The following is a 21,596-nucleotide window of genomic DNA, read 5'->3' as shown; positions in this document are numbered from 1 at the left end:
TGAATCCGGGGAGCTGCAAGGCATCTGGAGAGTAGAACATGCATTTTTCTCTCCTCAGTGTCTGTCTTCACATCTGTTCCCAGTGGCTTCCAGTATGCTTCATCTTTAAAGTTGCCTGACACAAGATCCTCGAGGAGATAAAGATTTTTCCTCACATTATGAAAGTTGTCAAGTTTTTCACTTCAAGCTGTGTCCTGTTGTAGTTGCTGAGACACTTGTACATGTGTAATCAAGCTAAAAGAAAAGAGATATAAACAGTCACTTATAACTTTCTGTGATGTCAGCAATAGGCATATAGGACAAGGTGGGGAGGCATCAGGGAAGACTCTAAGGTGAACTAATGTTAGCTGAACCAGAAGAGAATGGGAAAATGCACTCAGGAGACAGACAGGAACAGAAAACAGAATTATGGGCCAAAGCAAAGCAAATAGAAAAACTGTTCATGGAGTAGCTATGAAATGTAGGAGATGAGCCAGGAAGGAGTGACTTGGGGACTGGGAAGCCAGATCATGGGCCATCCATTAGACCCTTCCTCAACAGATATGATTCCTTTTCTGTGGAAGTGGGGTGTGATGACACCTGAGCAGATGTGTGATTGCCCTGACATCTGTAGGAAAGCAAATGTCTTCTCCCATGACTCTGAATGCTGCAGAGGTAGATTTGGGATTGAAGTGGAGAAAGGAAGAGAGAGAACACAGTTAAAGCTATAGTTTAAGAATGAATCAATGTGTGATCTTGCAGATATCAAACTAATTAAGAAGAATGTTGTTAAAAGAGCACATGTAAGTGTAAAGCTCATGAATAATTCTAGTTTAGATTCTCAAAAGACTTTAGTGCACATTCCATTTTGCTTCTCTGAGATGGAAGCCACCTTATCTACATTGGGGTATTAAATGAGACTTCATAAACCAAAGCATGATTGGCATACGTAGATTTGGGTTATCATAAAAATGCATTGTAAGGAGTAAGTTTTTTCCTCCCGCTGCTGGTCTTGTCCTGCCACCGCGCCAGCCCCAATTAACACACAGAGACTCTGTATATAATATATATATAATGCTGTTGGCCAGTTACTTGTTTCTTATCGGCTAGCTCTGTCTTAATTATTAACCCATTTCTATGTATTCCCACATGGTCTTATCTTCCTAGGGAGAGGCCTGCGTCTCATCTCCCCAGCCTCTCCATGTTGACTCCTCCTTACTACTTCCTCTTTCCTCCTTGTCTCCTAGTCCCTCCTATCTTCCTTTCCTATTGGCCAACAGTGCTTTATTCATTAACCAGTATGAGAAACATATTTACAGAATGACGTCTCCCATCAATGCATGCATACATTAAAAATACAATAAAACCCTCTTTATTTATTGGTGTATATTAATATTATAAAACAAGAGGTTTCATTTTGATTTCCCTCATTTCTCTCTCGGGATCCCCCACCCTGATATACTTCCTCTTTCTAAACAGCCTCCATTCTTCTTCCATGCATTTTTAAAATACAGATTCTATATGACTAAGAAAGCATACTATTTGTCTTTCTGAGTTCAATTTATTTGATTTACACTCAGTTTCTCTTTTTAAATAGAAGTTGCCACGCAATTTCGACTTGAACTAATAAAGACAAAAGCTTTGGCTGTCCTTGAAGATTTAGTAACAAAGGTGATTGATGTCTACAACGTCATGGAAAAATGGCTTGGCCAGAGATATTTAAATGAAATGGCCAGGTAAGTAAGGTTCTCCACAGGAAAAAACAAAACAAAACAAAACAAAAAAAAAAAAATATTAGATGCCAGAAATGAAAAAAATTGACAAGGGTGTTTAAGACATCCACAGATTTAAATTACATGTGTGTGTGTGTGCATGCATGCATGCATGTGTGTAAGTTTAAGCTTCAGAAACTCCTGCTAAAAACACTCAAAATGATCGTTACCATCACATTCATTTTGACTGTTTTTTGCCAGTAAACTGTGCATCAGAGGACTCAGTTGTGATCTCGCTTTCATTTTATGAGTTCAGTTTTTACTCTTTTCAGAGGGAACTTAGTCTGCAAGAAAATGTTAAAGATAATTTTAATCCAAGAGACTAGGATTCCCAAATTATCCATAAGTGAGTACCAACTATGTTTACTCAGAATCATCAGTCTTGTCTACAGAAAGGAGGACTCCAGCTAGGCTATTGTCCCATTTTCAGCTTGAGCTTGAACTAGATCCTGTGATATGTACAATGAGGGGTGGATTGTAAACATTTGCTGAGAGTTTTGTACTTGTGTGAGAATGTGCATCAAATAGCAAATGTTCTCAGAAGCAGTAATTATTATTTGTAAACAGCCTCTGTGTTTCTCGTTGTGGAATTTTTTTACTGTTAAAATCTTCAGCCCAGTTGTTCAGTATTGTTGTTCCACAACAGAAAGTAGAAAATTGAAAAATATCCAACCATAACCATTTCCTTAGGGTAACCTTGCTACCATTATTTATAACAAACTATTACTGTTGGGCAGCCAAGTCAATTACTACTAGCTTCGCAGTGATATTTGGTCCTAGGGTGTGCCTGACACGCATAAATGAAAGATTTTATCTCAGTTCTTAGCTCCCATCCATGTGTCTGTGCCTCAAGTGTAAATGGACATTAATTCTGTGTGATATACTTGCGGTGCTCATATTTGCTTTGCATGTATCTCTGCTTTCTGATCAAAAAGTGCTATTTAGTCTGACCGCAAAAAAATCACAAAATTTGAAGCTAAAAAGTGCCTCTGAGAGAGAGAGAAAGAGAGAGAGAGAAGGAAGAGAGAGAGACTTACTTTCTTTTTTTTTCCTTTTTATTTTTATTTATTTATTTATTTATTTTTATTTAATTTTTTATAACAAAGTCCAATTAAATGAAAACAAACATTTATACACAACATTTGGGAATTTGGGCGTCGCTCTTTCCAAACTACTTCCTGCTGTCTTGGGGGATTCGAAGAAGATTCAGATATCCTAGCTGCAGTCTGCAGGGCCGCCTTGTCCAGCCGTTTGGAATGTAGGATCAGCCTGTACTCTGTTTCAGGCGATCTGGCGTGATCAAACCACATTAGTCTGGAAGGAATCCACATCTTTTCATTTTCTGTGGAAACAAAAATAGAAATACTTTTCCCCAGTAACTTGTTCTTCAACTTAAATTTTGGAGACTTACTTTCAATTCCCTTTGAACCCTGCATTTATTTTCCTGGCATTTTTCTTTCTTCTGTATTGAAATCACTCATAGTAACCTTCCACTAGGTGGTGCACAGTCATTTGATATTCTGATTCTGACCAAGTCTCAACCTGTACACTCTATTCATGTAAACTCAGGTTCTATGTGATACTCTTCTTGTGTGTTCCCAGCAGCAGAACACTACACCACAAACTAATTAGCAAGTGTTGTGTGGTCTTTCACAGTGAGCATTAGTAGTAGTTTAATCAAGGGCATTTTTTCATGGGCAAGAACTAATATTACTTTCTTTCTAAAGTTTCAATAAATGAATATTTTGTTGCTCCTTATATAAAGACAGAATAGGTATGTATCATCTTGTGATGTTCAATCTTTCATCATAAGATCAAGAAAAGATCTTTTTTTGTCATTACAGTGGTGGAACATTTAATTATTTCTTATACCTAAGACACCTTCACATTGCCTTCCAATAGGCCATTAACTAGTAACTGGCTGTTTATATCCATGACCTGTGTGGTTTCTTGTAAATCACCTTAAAAGAGGGAGTAAATGGCTTCATTTCAGAGATAAAACCCTCACAGACTCATGACTTACCATAGAGCTATGGTGAGCACATGCTACAGGTGACAGCCTAGGATCCATTTATGCTGTAGCGTGGTAGACCTTAACTGCTTAACTGTTGGTGCTCGTGGTCACATAATCCAGCTGGGAACTTCGTGCACTGGAGACTCTTCTACCAGGTGTGTCATGGGTAACATTAAATCCTTTGGCATAAAGCTAGGGAAAAAGCTAATTTTGTTTTTCTAGAAGTAAATGATAGTTCTCAAACACTGTGATCTGCCATATCAACTTACTTTGAAAAATAATCTAGCCTTTGATATAATCTTTGTTATATTGCAAAGTATATTTCAATACTAACAAACCCAAATTTAATAAGCTCTTCTTGTTCAGCTTTGCATAAAACTGAACTGTATTAGCTACTTAATAAGAGCATGCTTTGTTTTTAACCTCTATTAATTTGTACCCTGTCTAAGATAAATTAAAATCTTTAAATACCTATAGAATCATCTAACTTACCTTGCAAAATGTTAGCTTTTGTGTGTGTGTGTCCTATTAATTATTAATATAATAATATTTTCAGTGGAGATCACCCTGTTTGTTTTACTGTTTTTAGTATAGAGAAGTTGACTGAAGTAGCTCGCTACTACATTGAAACAGCTACAAAAATTCAAAATGAGATTTATTTAAGCCAAGAAGACTTCTACATCAATGGAGACATAAAAGTCTTCCCAGATGCTATACCACCAACCCGCCCTCCACCAGTAGAAAAGGAAGAAAATGGCACCCTGACAATAGAACAGCTTGACAGTCTCCGAGATCAGTTCTTAGATATGGCACCTAAAGGTAAGAAAAGAATCTTCACAGATGGAGCACAAGGTGATGAAAATTGCCTATGGTGGCTGTCACTTCACCAGAAGACAAGTGAGCTGTTGGACTGTGTGGCGCTGCAAGGAGACCTTGCTCTGTTCTAGTTTGTCAGATATTTGCTATAAATGACACTCATCTGAATAAAATAAGCAGGAGAGATGCAGTAACCAAGACTCCAGCACTGTGAGAGTATGGCAGTGGTCATCCCTGGTAACTCTTTAACCCTGTCTTCATCCTATCTTAGAGGCTCACTGGCAAACTAGACACCATTTGACATGGGGAAGATAATCTTTGCCCCTACTTCTAAGTAGAGATATATTGGGGATACTGAGTTTGTGTTTGTCTAAACAGGGAGAGGATACTAGGAAGTGAAAGTCAGAGACAGGTATCAAGCCCTGGAACTATGGTTACAGGTAGTGTAAGCCACCTTATATAGGATACTAGGGACTAAATACAGGTCCTTAAGCTAAGTGCCTTGTTCCCAGCCCCTACAATGCCCTTTCATCATATCATTTCATTTTGAAATTGCAGTAGCTATTCATTTTGTCCATGTTATATTTTTTAAATGCAAACTAATGGTGACTGAGACGAAACTGTCTGATTAGTGGGCTAGCAAAAAGGATGTTGAGGTATTTGAGTATGTGGAAGTAGACTTTTGAAAATTTTAAGTCATTCCTAATTCATTTCTAAAGGAATCCTAGTATTGATGGTGAATATTATAATACATTCTTCAGTGTCTCCTCAAAGTCAAATATTTCATTCTGGCTGATTTTAAAACTAAATAAAAAATGGCATTTGACAACCTGACACACACCTACCTCAACACATAAACTCTAAGAACATTGGAATAAATGTATATCCACAAACAAAATTTATCTTTTTTTCTTAATATAATAAAATATAATATATAGGGTATAATATAATAACTAGGGTAGGATTATTTCAGACAATGAGACAAGAGTGATGTCTTGATCACTGTTCTTTTTCTGTGACAAGACACCATGTCAATGGCAACACATGAAGGAAAGCGCTTGGCCAGGTGGTGGTGCACACACCAGGAGTCAGAGGCAGGCATATCTCTGTGAGTTCAAGACCAGCCTGGTCTACAGAGTGAGTTCCAGGACAGGCTGCAAAGCTACAGAGAAACCGTCTTAAAAAAAAAAAAAAAACTCAATAAATAAATAAATGCATTAATTGAAGCTTGCTTACAGTTTCAGAGATTTAGTTCACCATCATCATGGCAGAGACCATGGCAGCATTCAATCATGGTGCTAGAGAAGCAGATGATAGTTCCACATTTGGATCCCCAGCAGCAGAAAAGGACTAATACTGGGCTTGGTGTGGGCTTTTCAAACCTGAAAGCCTGTCCCCCCTCCCCCGTGACACACTTCCTCTAAATGAGGCCTCATCTGCTAATCCTTCTCAAATAGTGCCACTCACTGATGACTAAGCATTCAAATATATGTGCTTATAAGTCATTCTTATTCAAACTATCAGAGGATTGATGGGGAAAGAGGATAGTAAGTAATAGCTAATTTAAAAAAATAATTAAAAGAGTGGAGTTTAGAGTATGACTTGAAAAGACAAAGGAAATGTCATATAAAGCAGGGTTAATTTTGAGACACAATTGAAATTTAGGAAAATGCCCATTTGTGCAAACTAAAGGAGAATTCATGTGTAGTGAGTATGGCTGGTCCAGGGAAAAAAAAATGTAGAAAAAGATTAGAAAAATCTAAGGAAGCACTGAGTGATTTGATGACAAGGATACAGAGGGCATTTCGATTTAGAAGAGCAAACTTTAGGAAATGTATAGCAAAGTGTATAGGAGGATGAACGTTGAGGAATGGTCAAGAGACTGGCCTGTATTCCCTTCCCCAGTTGTATGAAAACTGTAGGAAAACAGGTGGTGGGTCTTTATGAGAGGTGACACCCTACACACTCAGCTGGAGAACCCACACATGGATAACTATTGTCATTTAGACAGAAGGTACAGTGCTGTATATAAGATATGGAGCTTTTGATGATTCAAAGTTAGTCATGGTCTAACTTTGATCATATTATGAACAAACAATACTCCAGTTAAAAAGAATATGCATGCTGTATGTTTATTTCTAGATGGATATATGCTAGATACTTAGTCACAGTTTCAGTGTCTCATTAGTTGAAGTAATAACGTTCATTGTCATTGTGTTTGCTGTTGATTGCCTAAACATGGCCTGCACAAGACCACCCCAGCCAACACTGCAGCATAGATGGTCAAAAGCTCCAAAGGCTCTGCCCCTATCTGAGGAGCTACAGACAGTCTGTAGCTAATGAAAAGGGGAGTATGTTTTCTTCAGGTCAAGCTCCTGATAAGTAGGTTGCCCATGCCAAGGTGATTAGCCCTATATTCATGTGCATAGGAGCAATACCAACTGCATATACACACATATGTGTGTGTGCATATATATATATATATATGTTCATATATATTACACACATATATGCATAAATACATTACATGAGAAGAGTATATGTATTTAAGAGGCAGGTGTGGATTGGTGGAGTTCTTTAATAACCATGTGGAGTGTTTTTTAAAGGCAAAGAGTCTCCAGACACTGTGATTCCAGTCACCAAAAAGCAGAAAAAGTCACGAAAACTTGACTACTACCTCCCAGAAAGAAATCATCAGTTTTTGAAAATCTGGCTAAGACAATACCCTTGGCTTGTATACGATGAGCTATTAAACCTTATGTTCTGTGCCCTGTGTCGTAAGCATGGGGTAAAGTCGGGCAGAAGTCAAGTGAGTTTTTTCTATGGCACGGACAACTTCAGGGCTGAATTTCTCAGTGCTCATCACCTCAGCGAAGCCCATGCCAAGGCATCACTGATGGAAGCAACAAGTGCTTCTCCGGTGAACAGAGCTGCCACAGAGCTGATGGTGAGGACCATGAGCAAAGTGACTCTTGGGAGAGTAGAGAACTTATTTCGATCATGTCATGCTCTAGCAAAGACCGGACATCCCCTCAAAGACTTTATTTGGATGTGTAAGTTGGATGATATGAAGGGTGTTGATATAGGCCCTGTCTTCAGAACTAACCAATCAGCAAGGACATTTACGTATTTCATTGCTGAAGTAGAAAGGAAAAATCTCAGAGAAAAACTAGAAAGAAGTAAATTTTTCTCTGTCATCAGTGATGGAATTATAGACAGTGTAGCCCAGGAAGTCACAATGATCTATGTTCAGTTTGCTCATGCAGGAAAAGTGCAATGTCAGATCGTTGGGGTACAGTCAGTAAAACAGAAGGACTCTTTGACAATAAAAACTGTTATTGAGAAAACCCTAGAGACAAATCTTCAACTTCAGCTGTCAAGCCAAGACTGGGCTAAGAAGTTGGTTGGTTTTGGAAGCAATGATTCCCCTGGAATAGAGGAAGAAAACAGAGTGGCCCTGCTTTTAAGGAAAATACAGCCATGTGTGCAAAGTGTGTATTGCTTTGCACATCACCTAGAACTGGCTTACAAAGCTGTGTTCCAGAGCATCCCTCTGTACAATGACCTTGAAAAACTCCTTACCAATATTTACCACTTCTACCGCCACTGTCCTCTCCTGAAGAGTTCTCTCATAACTGCCTTTAGAAGCCTCCACCTTCGACCTGTGATGCCTTCCCAAATAAGAGACAGACAGTGGCTTCATGGACTACAGGCTGCCCTCCAGAACTTTCTAAAAGGATACCCAGCAATTGTTCAGCAACTGCATTCAGTAAGTAATTTTGAAATATGTTTTCTGGAACATCAAGTAATAATTTTACTGAATTCTTTGCAGTAAGGTTTTTGAGATGGAGAAGTACCCACATATCATTCCCAACTTGTGTTACAGGCAGATAAAGGCAAAAATGATACAAGTCAACAGAAAGCCAATGAAATTCTAGATCTTCTTCTCCAAGCTGATATCATCAAATTTGCTCATTTCTTGCTGGACATCATCAGTGTCCTGAGTGTTCTGTCCCGTGCCAGTCAGAACAGAAATTCTTCAATTGCAGATGTATTTACCACCTTGGAGTCAACAATAAAAATGCTCCAGATATATCAATCAAGGTGACAGGTTAAGGACATCTCAGGGTCTATGAAGGTAGACAGTTTGACGTGGGGCATTCTTTTCCAGGTATTTGTCCATTTAATTCTTTATTTGGGTGATCTTCTCCCAGACCAGGGCCAAAAGAACGCAGGATGAATTCAGCCACACACTTTCACGGTAACTGCCTCAAAGGGAAAGAAAACATTTCTAGCGTGAGAAAGGTGGTTTTAACACATCTTATCAAGAAGCTGCAAGACTGTTTCAGAGATGCCAGCCTAGATGTGGTGAGAGCAACCATGATTGGAAGCTTTAAACTATGGCCCGCAAAGATAAATCAAGGTAACCCATAGGCACCCATAACTCTGAACTCACTGTTGGTTGATTGAATGACAATATTTTGGGCATGTGACACTTTTGTTTATCTGTATGGATTGCAGAATTTGGAGAAAAAGAGATATCCATCTTGATTTCACATTATGAACCAGTTCTAGAAGCTGCCAGTGTGAAAACGGAGGAAGTAGACACCGAATGGAGCATGTTAAAGTTAGAAATATATGCCAGGTGAATAAGAAAGCAAACTTAATAAAATGACATGTGTCAGTAGCTGGGTAAAAATTAGGTCTCTCAATCTTTCCTGTCCTTCATCTCCCCTTCTAGATTTCAGAACATTCGAAAGCTGACCTGGGATTTTGTAAATTCCATTTATGCGCATAAGTATCCCAATATCCTGACGCTTGTTGACTTAGTTCTGGCCCTCCCTGCAAGCTCAGCAGAACCAGCACGAGGATGTAGTCAGATGAAGCGCTCCCAGGCACACATGGATGAGAAAATCAAGGCTGAAAGCTTGACAGACATCTTAATCATTCAGCTGAACTCCCCAGACATCAGCAGCTTTGACCCCAGGAAAGCTATACATTTATGGAATGCAAGAACACAGTCATCAGTTGCTCATGTGGGACCTAATCTGGACAGCTCTTCAGACTCAGAAAGCCAAGACGAAAGTGATGAGTGACAAAAGTTTACATTGACTTTGTTACTGATCACAGAAAAAATAATAACTTTCAAAAAACTTTAAAGTAGCAGCCAGTCGCCAGTCTTTGCCTCACATACAAAAGACACATTTTCCAAACATGCAATGAGATACAAAGCCAAAAAAAAAAAAAAGAAAGAAAAGAAAATCCGACTTGTATTCCTGTAATTTTTCCAACTTTGCTTCTGTGTTTAAATCAAGTCTTTGGGTGAAGGTTGATACTTCTAAGCACTATTTCCATGTCATCGGTCTGAGCATTTCCTCGAAGGGTGAACAGATTCATGAACTTCGTCCTCTCAGACGTGACATACAGCTGACTCTTGTTCCTGGATATTCTAAACTCTAGTTGTAATAAATAACTAGCCTGGCCAAACTGATAGAATTTTTTTTTAAATTTATTTCTAAACAAACTTTGTCACTGAAATGATTGTCAATGAAATGATGTCTGAAACTATCATATGCCTAAATGCCTTGGACTGTTGACTAATCGGGTCAAATATTAAAATGGATTTCACATTTCACACAAAGATGTCCAAATCCTATATACCCTGAAAATATCCTTTTGTAACATTTTGTTTCCTAATGTTGCCATTAGAATGTAACATACAATTACAAGAATTTTAAGTGCTTTGATTATCTTTGCAATTTTAATAGATTTTGTTTGTGGTTCCATCTTAAAGAACATAGTTGACTTATTTATAATATCTGAAACTCAATGTGACATCATACAGACTTTTATTTAGAGGGAATTATTTTTACCCAGCAAAATGTTCTCATGACTTATATTAAATACTTCAGTGAAATTAAAATAATATAAAATCCATCTAAAAATTACCTGTGGATGGTTAATTATACCAAAAGAATAAGAGTGCACTCTCACTATTCATCTTATCACTTTACAAATCTTGGAAATGTACATGTGATTTGAATCACTGACATTTTAAGGGGATAACTGTATTTCCCTAGAGTTTAGAAAAAACAGTAGGGATTATTTGAATTGACAGATATGATGAAAACTCAGATGCAAAAGGAAACAATAGGATGCTATGTCTAATCCACCTTTGTTATTTCTGAAAAAAAAAAAAAAAAAAACAGCACTATACAGTATACCTGCCAAATACCTGGATAGATGTAACTGGTCTCGCATAATTCTAGAAGGTACCTTTGCTCTGTGTGTTTATCAAATGTTGTTGTTGTTGTTTAAGTTCATTTATTTTATTTCTCTATTTTTAGTGCATGTGCATGCAATTTGGAATGAGACTCTAAGTAGTTGTGTCTTGTAGATATCCTAAAGTAGAATAGTGGACAAGGGCAAGGTAGTTGGATATTTAGCCATATTTTATGGTTAATCAGAACCTGCAGTTTCATTCAATTCAATTCAATAGCCATCCAAATATCCCTGAAGTTACAAAAGCAAGCAGTTGCTAACTGGAAGACAAACAAAGAGATGGGTTCTACCTTCATTGTGGTTGTTATCTTGTTTGCATGCTTTTTAAATGTGAATATTTTACCTCTGTGTTCTACTGGAGATAGCAAAGTTTAGCGTGTCTCTTAAAAAATCAACCCACTTGAAACAAAACATCAAAGAAGATTTTAATTTAAGAATTATGCAATTTCAATATGTTCTGAATCAGGAATATTTCTATTGGTGTTTTTTCTTTTTGTCTTATTTTTCTTTCTTTCTTTTTTTCTGGACCACAGAAGACTCTTTGGAGAGATAACAAGAACATTGGGATTTTTAAAAATGTTTTCAAAGTAGCTTCTCTCTAAAGTAATGGTTGCTGTGCTAAATCATTACAAAAGTCAGTAAATAAATGTTTCCTTGTGTTGTAGGCATCATAGGAAATAGAGCATTCACTGACATTCTGCTTGATCTGGTGACCCTGAACCTCGGAACAAACAACTTTCCTAGCAGCTGGATGCACCTCACCCTACCTGATGTAAGCTTCTACTTTGTTTGGGAGCTAAAAGCCTTTAATGCTGGTCTCACCTGATCAGTCAATAGTTCTAGGAGAACTAGTCCTTATGCAGTTTGTGGACTAACAAGAAATCTATGAAATTTAAATGAGTAAATGACCTTGAAAGAAGACATAGTATTTCGAAAACCAGGAGAGTCAACCAAACTACAACCATTTTGCAGCTACCTTAACAAGTAGCAGTAGATAAGTTTTGAGAATCTTTGTTTTTCACCATAATCTCATAAATGCCCTAGGAAGTAGACTAGTCACAATGCACTACTCCATTAGTATGTTATATTGTCTGTCGGTTTTTAACCTCCCACTGGTGAAAAGACTGAAATCCCATAAGTAAATTAGATGAGTAATAGTAAACAAAACCACAAATATCAAGACAGCAAATAAATAAATAAATAAATACAATCCGTTCTTGGTATTGGCTGGTGTGGATCAGCTGTTAAAACAGAAAGTGAAAGTAAACCCAAACCAGGACTCTGCCTGCCAATGTAAAATCCCTCTTCCCTTGGAACCAAACTCTGAAAGCCCTAGTGGGAGGGGCCTCAATTTAGTCACAGGAACACTCTGCTGAGATTCCCTGTGTTCTTCCAGTTGCAGGAGATGACTTCTTTATTAACTGTAAACTCAGAGTTTGTGGACTGGAGGAAGTTCTTGATGGTCACAGCGATGCCATGGCCCATTCCCCTGGAGGAGGAGCTCCTGGAGACCTTGCAGAGGTTTAAGGCAGCGGATGAAGCACAGACAGGCGCCATCACTTTCGAACAGTATAAACAGGTAGACCAGCAATACCAGAATCCTTTGTCTAACAAGGATCCAGCTCACTGATGACAGGTCACATTTCAGGTTTCTGTTGTACTCCTTACAAGCTCATATGTAGCCTCCACAAACAGAGTCTAAGTCCTAGGCAGGATTGGGCTTCTGTTGTCAGGGAAATCATCAGAAAAGTTAATAATAATAAAGCTAAAATTTCCTGGAGAACTAAGGGTTCTTAATAAAGTCACAAAACTGTCATTATCCTTCCCCTGAGTTCTCAGCCAGTAGTTAATTGCCCATGGCTGTATATTAAAACCACATGGAGGGCTTTAAATGATCCCGCTCTCCAGTACCCTGTACCCCCAAGAATAGCAAAAGCAGTAGTAAAGAACATGTTGGCTGAAGGATGTTTGGTGTCCCCCACCCCCCACCTCCCCACCCCCTGCTTTGGAATGAAGAGGTGAGTGGATGATGGGACTTGTTTTGACAGACTGAGTGTAAAATGTCTGTGGATATGCAGGCAGTAATGTGCTGTCTGATACAGCAGGTTGAGGCAGTTCTAAGTCACTGCTATCGAAGTGGGTGTTGAAACATGAATGGATGGAATCACCTACGGAAAGTGATGGGCAACCCAGATCACAATATCTGCTCATTTGAGTTGGTGGGTGGAATGTAATTGGTGGTTTGCTATAGAGAAGGATTGCTGGAGTTTTAATACAGAAGCCTGATTACAAATGATTGAAGAAAATAATTGATTGTTATGATGATAAATGGAGATAGATAGATAGATAGACAGACAGACAGAGAGATAGATGGTCTTCTAGTCATCCAGTCAGATAATGAATCCATCTCATTGAAAATTTTGAATGTTGTGATTGGTGATGGAATTCTATAAATGACAGGGGCACCTACACTATTTGTTTCATCTCTACTAACTGAATGTGACTTGTTCACTATTCATATCGCTAGATACGCAAAGGAAGGAGTCACTTATAAGGCCTTACATTGAAGCAGGATGATGATCTGTAAGGATTTTTTTTTTCTGTGTGTGTGTGTGTGTTGTTGTTGTTGTTCTATTTGTTTTTGTTTTTCTCTGAAAGCTTAGAGCTTCTGGTAGCCTAGAGATTCCTGTGCTCACACATTGAGACAAATGAAGAAACACTTGAATCCTAACGAGTTTCTTTATGACTGATCCAAGATACTAGTTTGGCTAATTGAGCTCTGATATATGTACTTCTCAAACAGCAAATTAGGAATGTTGCCACTGCTTACAGTTTGTTATGTTGGTTTTATTTGAAAATGAAAGAAGCAGAGCAAAACTTACACTGCGTCCAGATAGCCTAAGATTCCTAAGAAGTGAACATTTGTGAAAACCTTAGTTGTTGATTGACACAGGACATCAAATTAAACATCTTCTTTTTACAAACAAGAGAACAAAGGCCTCTGGCAACATCTCCCAAAATGCTGCTCCAAAACTAGAACCATCCTTCACCAAAAGTGTGAGTTTCTTGCAGAATGTTAGATAATACATTTAGGACAACTCAAGTGTTTACATGATCACTTGTTTGGGGAATTGTTGACTTAAGTGTATCCATTTGCTTCCTACTCACAGATAACTCAGGAAACTGAATGTACACTACACTGCACTGCATGCCTTTTTCAAATTTCAAACATTTGATGGATCATACACACAAACACACACACAAAAAAACATGTGGTGTTTCATGGGGGAAAAGTAAAAACCATTTCTGGAGGAAATTTTTATGTGATCTGTTGAATATGTCACATTACACCAGTACAATTACTTAACAGCGATGCTGAAATCAATTTTTCTAGAAAGAAAGAGCTATCTCTGCTGTGCTTTGTTTGTCTGTCCCTCTCCTTTGACTAACTGAAAGTTCACCACAACAGCCATTAAGACATGGCTGATTTCTGAAACTTCTAAAATGGAATTTGTTCAGTGTTCTGTGGCTAGGTAATGTGCCAAAGTCTTATTTGCTTTTTGCTTCTTGCCCTGCTGTCACTATCACAAACTGTCCTATATAGATATATAGTCAGACCAGAAATGTAAAAGATGTAGGATCATGTGCTTTTAAAGCATCCATTCATCTCTTACCAGTGAGAACATATGTTTACCTGGAGCTCAATCATTCAGACATTCTAGTACCAAAATAAACATAGTACAACTTCTCTAAAGAGACACAAGTCTAAATTCTTTAGTCAAGTGTTAGTATAGGAGTGCCAAGAACTTTTTCATGTTTTAAAGAGAAACACTTATTAATGCAGTAGGCAATAAATAGTTAACTGAATGTTGCATCTCAATTTAATCACATTGCTACATCACTTCAATCTTAAAATTTCACGTCACAAAAATTTTATGGTTGAGACCTTCAAGTTATTTTGTATAATTTTTGTTGCTGTGTCTTCAAGTTCATGGTGTTTCCTCCACAGAGTAGCTCACTGATAATATCATCAATTATAGTTTCCAGTCAGACACAGTATTATTTTATTTAGTAGTTGTTAAAGTGTCTCCTTTTCATTGTAGAAAGAAAACCCATGCTTCAGTTTTACAGGAAACCCAGGGCTACCATTAATTATTAAATAAAGTGCTATCAGTCTTTGAAATGGAGAAAAGAAGGCATGGAGCATAGACAATGTAGTGATTGATCTTGGTAGTAGAGAGTGTTAAGGACTGCTTATCATTCTGGAAGACAACCTAGGGGTGTGTGTGTGTGTGTGTGTGTGTGTGTGTGTGTGTGTGTGTGTGTGTGTGTGTGTGTAGTACTTACCAGATATAAAATTCCAGCTTCTCAATATATAATCTTTTAACTCAACACTTTATGCATGAATTTTAAATGGCAGACATGAATGGCAACTCAATCAAAATGGAAGAAGTGCCAAGGTTGTTCTATAATCAGATCAGGGAGGTTCTTGAAGGAGACAGAGATTAAAGCCTCTTTGTCATGGTGTGATCTGAGCCTGGTCTAGAAAGTAGTATTGGTTTTCATGAGTGAAAAAAAAGGAGTATAGAAGTCACCTTAGACACAAAGGATAATGTGATCTCACTGGATCTGAGCAGAGACTGGTGTAGTAACATTGAAGGTCCGAGTAATGCAATTGGGTCACATTTAAAAAGGCTGAAAAAAAAAAAGTAAGAAAAAGACTGGAAATAAAAACAAAAACCCGAGTGGCTGATGCATGACAGAGGTTCTATGGCTGTATAACAGAGTGGTAGCAGTGGAAATAGAAAGAAAGAAAAGTTAGTGGAGGCATTCCCAAATGGGACTAGAAGACACTTTGAAGTTATGACCAAGATGTGGGAAATGTAAGCTACTCTTATGGACACACAGACCCCTCCAAAGTGTAGCCAGTTAAAATAACTTCATGATTTTCACACTCCAAACCCTGAAACATAGCTAGCACCCCTACTATGCAGACTTTCAGCAGTGATAACACTAGCACATAATTTATCACATATGAAAATGGCAAAAGGATGAGATTAAAATACATGCAAATACAAATCTAGTATTTTCCCCTGACACTGTGTCTTCTCTACATTACATTTTGGAGGCCGTGGGGTATAGAGTAGAACAATATTGTTCCAGTCCTTGGCTTTAAGAGGAACTGTTACATCTTTGCATAATATGCTAAGGATTTTCATTATATGTAAGTATATTGTTGTTTGTTTGTTTGTTTGTAGGCTGGTCTGTGGTTTACAGGAGATGAAGATGGAAAAATTCCAGAAAATCCCCTTGAACCCTTGCCATTTAATAGGCATGAACATCTTATAGATGTAAGATTCTTTTTATTGTTATTATTGATTTATAAAAGGTGATTATCATTCTGTAACTCAGAACATGTAGCAATCCTGGCCCATCTTCGACCTTCTAAGTGCTGGACTTACAGGCAAAAACCACCATGCACATGTTAATCAGGTAATTTTTATCAAGTAAGTGGCAATGGTTATTTTCTTCTTGTTCCTGCAGTTGAGTTACAGAATTGTCCCTGATTCTGCCCTTGCTTCTAGATCCTTTCTTGTTTCCCCAAAGTTCAAAGAACTATTCCTTGTGGAGAAATTCTAGGGAAAGAGACAGAGGCCAAAATCTTCTGTTACCTATGTGGTTACTGGATATTTCCCATGGATTCTCTTGGATTCCGGTTGGCTTTTTGTTACTGTTTTTTGCCCATCTATCTAATAAGCCATTCTCACAATTCTAAAACTCTTAAGCATCTTCCAGTTCTAAAATTGAGGGACACGATTCTATCATTTTACAAGTATTGCTTTATCTGCTTCCTTTTGTTTTGTTAAACACAATTAAAATTTATGTATAATATTACCCATGTCCATAAATAGGTTGCTGTGCTCAATTTGACATCAATAATAGCATTATAATTGACCACTATCTCTGGGACCATAATAGATGCAATCCCTTAAAATCTGAAGGTCACTCTGACTTTTATATAAATGAGTATATACATAAAATATATATATTCAAGTGTAGCCACAATTAGGAATATAGCAGAAAAATCTGAATTGTAGATTTCAACACCATATCAAAATCTATATAATATATTGATGGTTCGGTTTCTAGTTAGTCATAAGCTCAAAATTGCAGTACAAAATGCTATAGCATTTAAGTAAGCAATTCCCTTCAAGTGAATTCAACTTTTAAAATGTTTTTTCCTTTTCTTTTGGTATCATAATCACATCATTTTCCCCTTCCCTTTCCTCCCTCCAAATCCTCCCATACACCCACTCTTGATCTCTTTCAAATTCATAGCCTCTTTTTTCATTGATGACCATTTGGTTTTGGATAACCAGTTGGTGTGCTCTTCACTGGGATAGGCCATTTCTCCCGCTCTCAGCATTCCTTAGTTACCTGTAGTTCAGCTCTGTGTAGATCTGAAGCCACATGGTCTTTCCCCCTAAGCATTTCCGCTCCATGCTAGCAGGAGAGGAATTAAAGGAGGAGTCATGTAGTTACCAACAGGGTCCAAGATGTGTGGTTGGCATTCAGGGTTAATCATTGCTTGTTGATTCTTTTAATGTGAAACAGGAGGATTGAGATGAATTATCCCACAAATCATTTCTTTGTTTGGGACAATGGTATCACTATGTAGCCCTAGCTGGCCTGAAACTTGCTATGTAATGAGGGTGACTTTGAAGTCACAGATATTTGCTGGCCTCTTCATTCTGAGTGCTAGGATTCAAAGCAATGCTACCACACTTGCTTCTCATATGAAACACTTGGAAGGTGGTTTCCACATGCCCTCATGAGCTCATCTTCCAGTAACATGAACAGGTTCCTCATTCTTGAGAATGCTGCTGCTTGGTCATCAGGTCACATGAAAGCTATTTTTAGAAATGTCAATCAAGGAAAATGTTTGTAGTTCTTTATTCAGCAGTGGAACTTAGAAACATATAACATGTACCTATGACTTCAGGTGCATAGAAAGATGTGGCTCTAACATTCTGGTAGAAAATTCATGGAGGAAAAGAGGCAGACTGGAGAATCTGAGAAAGAGATGTTCAAGTGGACAAAGATGGCTGACATATAAGTGTGTACACATGCTGTGTGGTGTCCCAGAACAGAAAAGATGATCTGAGTGCTGTTTTCAAACACACACGCATGCACGCGCGCACACACACACATACACACACACACACACACACACACACACACACACACACACACACACGGATTCTCAGCACCACTCTTAACAGTTCATAAAATGCTAGTGAACACCACATGCTCCTCCCCAAAGTGTGAGGTCCCCACAACATTACTTTGATACTCTGTACTACAGGGTTTCTTCCTTCCTTCTTTCCTTCCTTCTTTCCTTCCTTCCTTTCTTCTTCCTTTCCTTCCTTTTTTTCTTTTCCTCCTTCCTTCCATTATTTCTTTTTTCCTTTCTTCCTTTCTTTCTTTCTGTTTTCCTTCCTCCCTTTCTTCCTTCCTTTGTTGCTTTTTACTCTTTGACAGATATCTGTAATGAATTTTAGTCTTTTCAGCCCTTAGTACCCTGTCTCCTCCTCTTCTTCCAATTGACACCCTTTTCTCCCAATGAGTCACCTGCTTACCTCCTATTTCTATGTCTGGATTAAAATAGGGTTGTCTTCATGAGCATGGGTGGGAGGAATTTTACTGGAGCATGGGAAATTTACGTAATTATACCATGAAGAAACTGCCACCCTCCCCCTATCACCATTAACTGATGATCTGTCAATAAGCCCTAAGGACAGGCGTACGGACTCTTGAGACCTTACCCCTTCCTCTCATGGTGAAATGTTGATGGGTCTGATCTTCTTCATGTAACCACAGAGGCAGTGTGTCCAGGAATGTGTCAGTGTCATGTCCATCTGACACTGTTCCATAGCAAAATAACTCCTCATGAGCAGGTGTCTTACTAATTGTTTTTAAAGACTTCAAAAGTCCATGCCTAGTGCATTAAGGTATTCAGTAAGCATTTGTTGAATGGCTGAAGCAATTAATCTGTGTTATTTTGTGTCATGTAGCAATTGCTAAGAGTTAGCCAGTGGCCTGATATAATACCCACTGCTGTCCCACACTGCAGTATATCTAGCTATGGCTTACCTGGATTCTCTGCTCTCCATTGCTGTCTGCCTTCTTACTACCTTAGTGAACCTATTTCATCTCCAGTTAAAAATTGTGTGTGTGACAGTTCTTCTTCAGGCTGTTTGCGGACTGTGAGAAGGATCCACCCCAGCTTGACTACACTCAGATGTTGCTGTATTTTGCATGCCACCCGGACACTCTGGAAGGTGTCTACAGGGCCCTCAGTGTGGCTGTGGGAACTCACATCTTCCGGCAGATTGAATCTCCTACTGCAGAAAAGGTAACTACATGGCCCAAATGCAACAACTCTGGGTTTTGGGGCAGGGGGAGCAGAGCGAGGACACAAGAAGAATCAAAACTCATGATATAGGGACTCACCTCTTTCTTGCACCATATTTTCCCAGGTCTTCAGCACGATGTTTTACATGTACCCAGTCTCCCAGTAAACTTTCCTCAATTACATTAAAATTGGAGGACTCAAATTCCTCCAAACATGTTTGCAGTAAAATTAACATCTGTTCAAAATCTCTTGGTGGGGATTGAAGTTTTCTCAAAAAGGAGAAGACTAGACTGTGCTTTACAAGAAGTATTAATCATGATAAACAAAAAGGAAGTAGATTATTAACCTGACCCAAGCATTTTAAAGAGTATGTGAAAAATGTATCTGAAGCAAACTCTGACCTGGGATACAACCCTCATGAATATGACTTTTTGATACCATTTCAGCCTCAAAACCACAGACATTTGCATCACTTTCCTCAAAGGGCACAGAAACATTCTAGTTAATTTGGGAGCCATCATCCATGTCCCTGTAATTTCTGAGAGATGGGTACTCCCTGGCATTTTCAGACTGAAAGGCCTGCTTCCTTGGTACCCTCTTAACTTTTTCTGGTGTTTGATTGCCCATCTGTTCTCCCAGGAGCAGAATCCTGGGGGTGTTTCTTTCTGTGCTCTTTGTGGGCACAGTGGCAGGGTGTTGTTGTCCAGACCCCTCAGGGTCCAAGCCATGCTTATTTCTTTTTCACATATATTTGTCATGGGTAGAGATGATCAAGAAGAAATGGGAGTGTCCCTTGACAGCATTCACCTGTGGGAAGAGATAAGCTCTATTAGATTTGAAACTGCAGTTTGACAATAAGAATCAGGCCAGGTTAAGGACAGACTGATACCTAATGGGGATCTCCAAACACATATGCTTCGGCTAATGATTTGATACTCACATGGTAGGCAATATACAGGCAAGGAGTATTGGTCTTTCCTGCAATAGAAAACTTTAGAATTTTCCCACCTAAATAACTTAGGTATGGCCATGTGTCTTCAGAATAGTATTTGTCACCTTCACAGTGATTTCTCTTATCCCAGTATAACTTGTGCTTCCTTTAAACTAACTGGATTTATAATTCTGAATTGCAGCCTGCTCTGAGGTCTCAGTTAAATGTCTGTCAGGAAATTTCCCTGAGTTCAAATGGTAGCTGTCCTTCCCTATCCCACCTGTCCTCTCTGATACCCATCTTGTTTTGACAGTTTCCATGAAGCATCTTCCACTTGGACTAGGAAGACTGCAGGGGGGTGTTGGTGGGCAGTGGGCACTTGTCTTGCTCTGCATCCTCAAACCTAGGACAACAGCTGGAAAAGAGTTTTCTTTCCTGAACAGATTCTATCTAATTGCCCAATCCCCGCCCTAAGAATGGCAGACCAAAAAGGGAGGTAATTAAAGCTAAAGAATATATAATCACATATTTCTTAAGAAAACACCTAGAAAGACACATATACTTTTAATTGAAAACAGATTTTTGGGACCTAGAGAGATGGCTCAGTAGTTAAGAGCACTGACTGCTCTCCCAGAGTTCCCAGGTTCAATTCCCAGCACCCACATGGCAGCTCACAATTGTAATTTCAGTTCCGGGGGACCCGACACCCATGGCAAAACATCAATACACATAAAATAAAAATAAACTTAAAAAAGAAAATAGATTGTGATACAATATATTCTGATATGGTTTTCCTTCTCCCAAGTCCTCTGAGATCCTCCCTATTACCACATTTACCGTTGTCTGGGGCACTTTCCTGGCTTAGCTCAGCTGGGGTAAGGACTGTGGGGAAAGCCTAGCTCAGCTCTGCTCTTTGAAGGATTAAGTCATTGGGAGAGCACAGTCACCTGTCTTAGATCTTCTCAGGATCTCTCTGGCTGCTCTTTTGATGACAAACCAAAACAAAGAGTAAAGGAGGGCAGTAAGGAAGGAACAATTCATGCAGGGCTTTTTCATTCAGGGCATTGTCTGCCCATTGAGTCCTGGGGCCAGATTATCCCCATCTGGAGTCAAGTCTGTCTCCTGTCCTCCTAAGTAGCTGGACACAGCCAATGCTCAGTGTTCGTGAATAGAGCTAGACAGAAGCGAGGTGGTGGTGTAAGAAAAGGAGTCTCAGCTCTAGGAGCAAAAAGGCAAGGAGAGGGACAAATAATCCTGCCTACAGTAAGAAATCCCAAAGCCTGAGAGGCTGTGCCAAAGCCATTACTATAGCAACATGCACTTGCTGTGGTGGGTGGTGCCATGCTGCCATGTGGTCTGCATCCCTGAGGTCCCTGACTCACTCAC

General features: G+C 38.8%; 1 protein-coding gene across 1 annotated transcript in view; it reads left to right on the top strand.

Annotated features, from left to right (window-relative positions):
• Positions 1–21,596, top strand: part of Spef2 (sperm flagellar 2) — a 157,118-nt gene that overhangs the window by 126,185 nt on the left and 9,337 nt on the right. The window contains exons 29-34 of the mRNA XM_051182532.1: positions 1,577–1,715; positions 4,355–4,584; positions 11,529–11,635; positions 12,260–12,442; positions 16,122–16,214; positions 19,106–19,279. Coding sequence (XP_051038489.1) covers positions 1,577–1,715; positions 4,355–4,584; positions 11,529–11,635; positions 12,260–12,442; positions 16,122–16,214; positions 19,106–19,279 — 926 coding nt within the window. The remainder of the gene's footprint in view (positions 1–1,576; positions 1,716–4,354; positions 4,585–11,528; positions 11,636–12,259; positions 12,443–16,121; positions 16,215–19,105; positions 19,280–21,596) is intronic.

This window comes from Phodopus roborovskii, unplaced genomic scaffold, assembly GCF_943737965.1.
Source record: "Phodopus roborovskii unplaced genomic scaffold, PHOROB, whole genome shotgun sequence".
Taxonomy (NCBI): domain Eukaryota; kingdom Metazoa; phylum Chordata; class Mammalia; order Rodentia; family Cricetidae; genus Phodopus; species Phodopus roborovskii.
The sequence above is the reverse complement of the archived record's forward strand: the minus strand, read 5'-3'. Positions and strand labels throughout refer to the sequence as shown.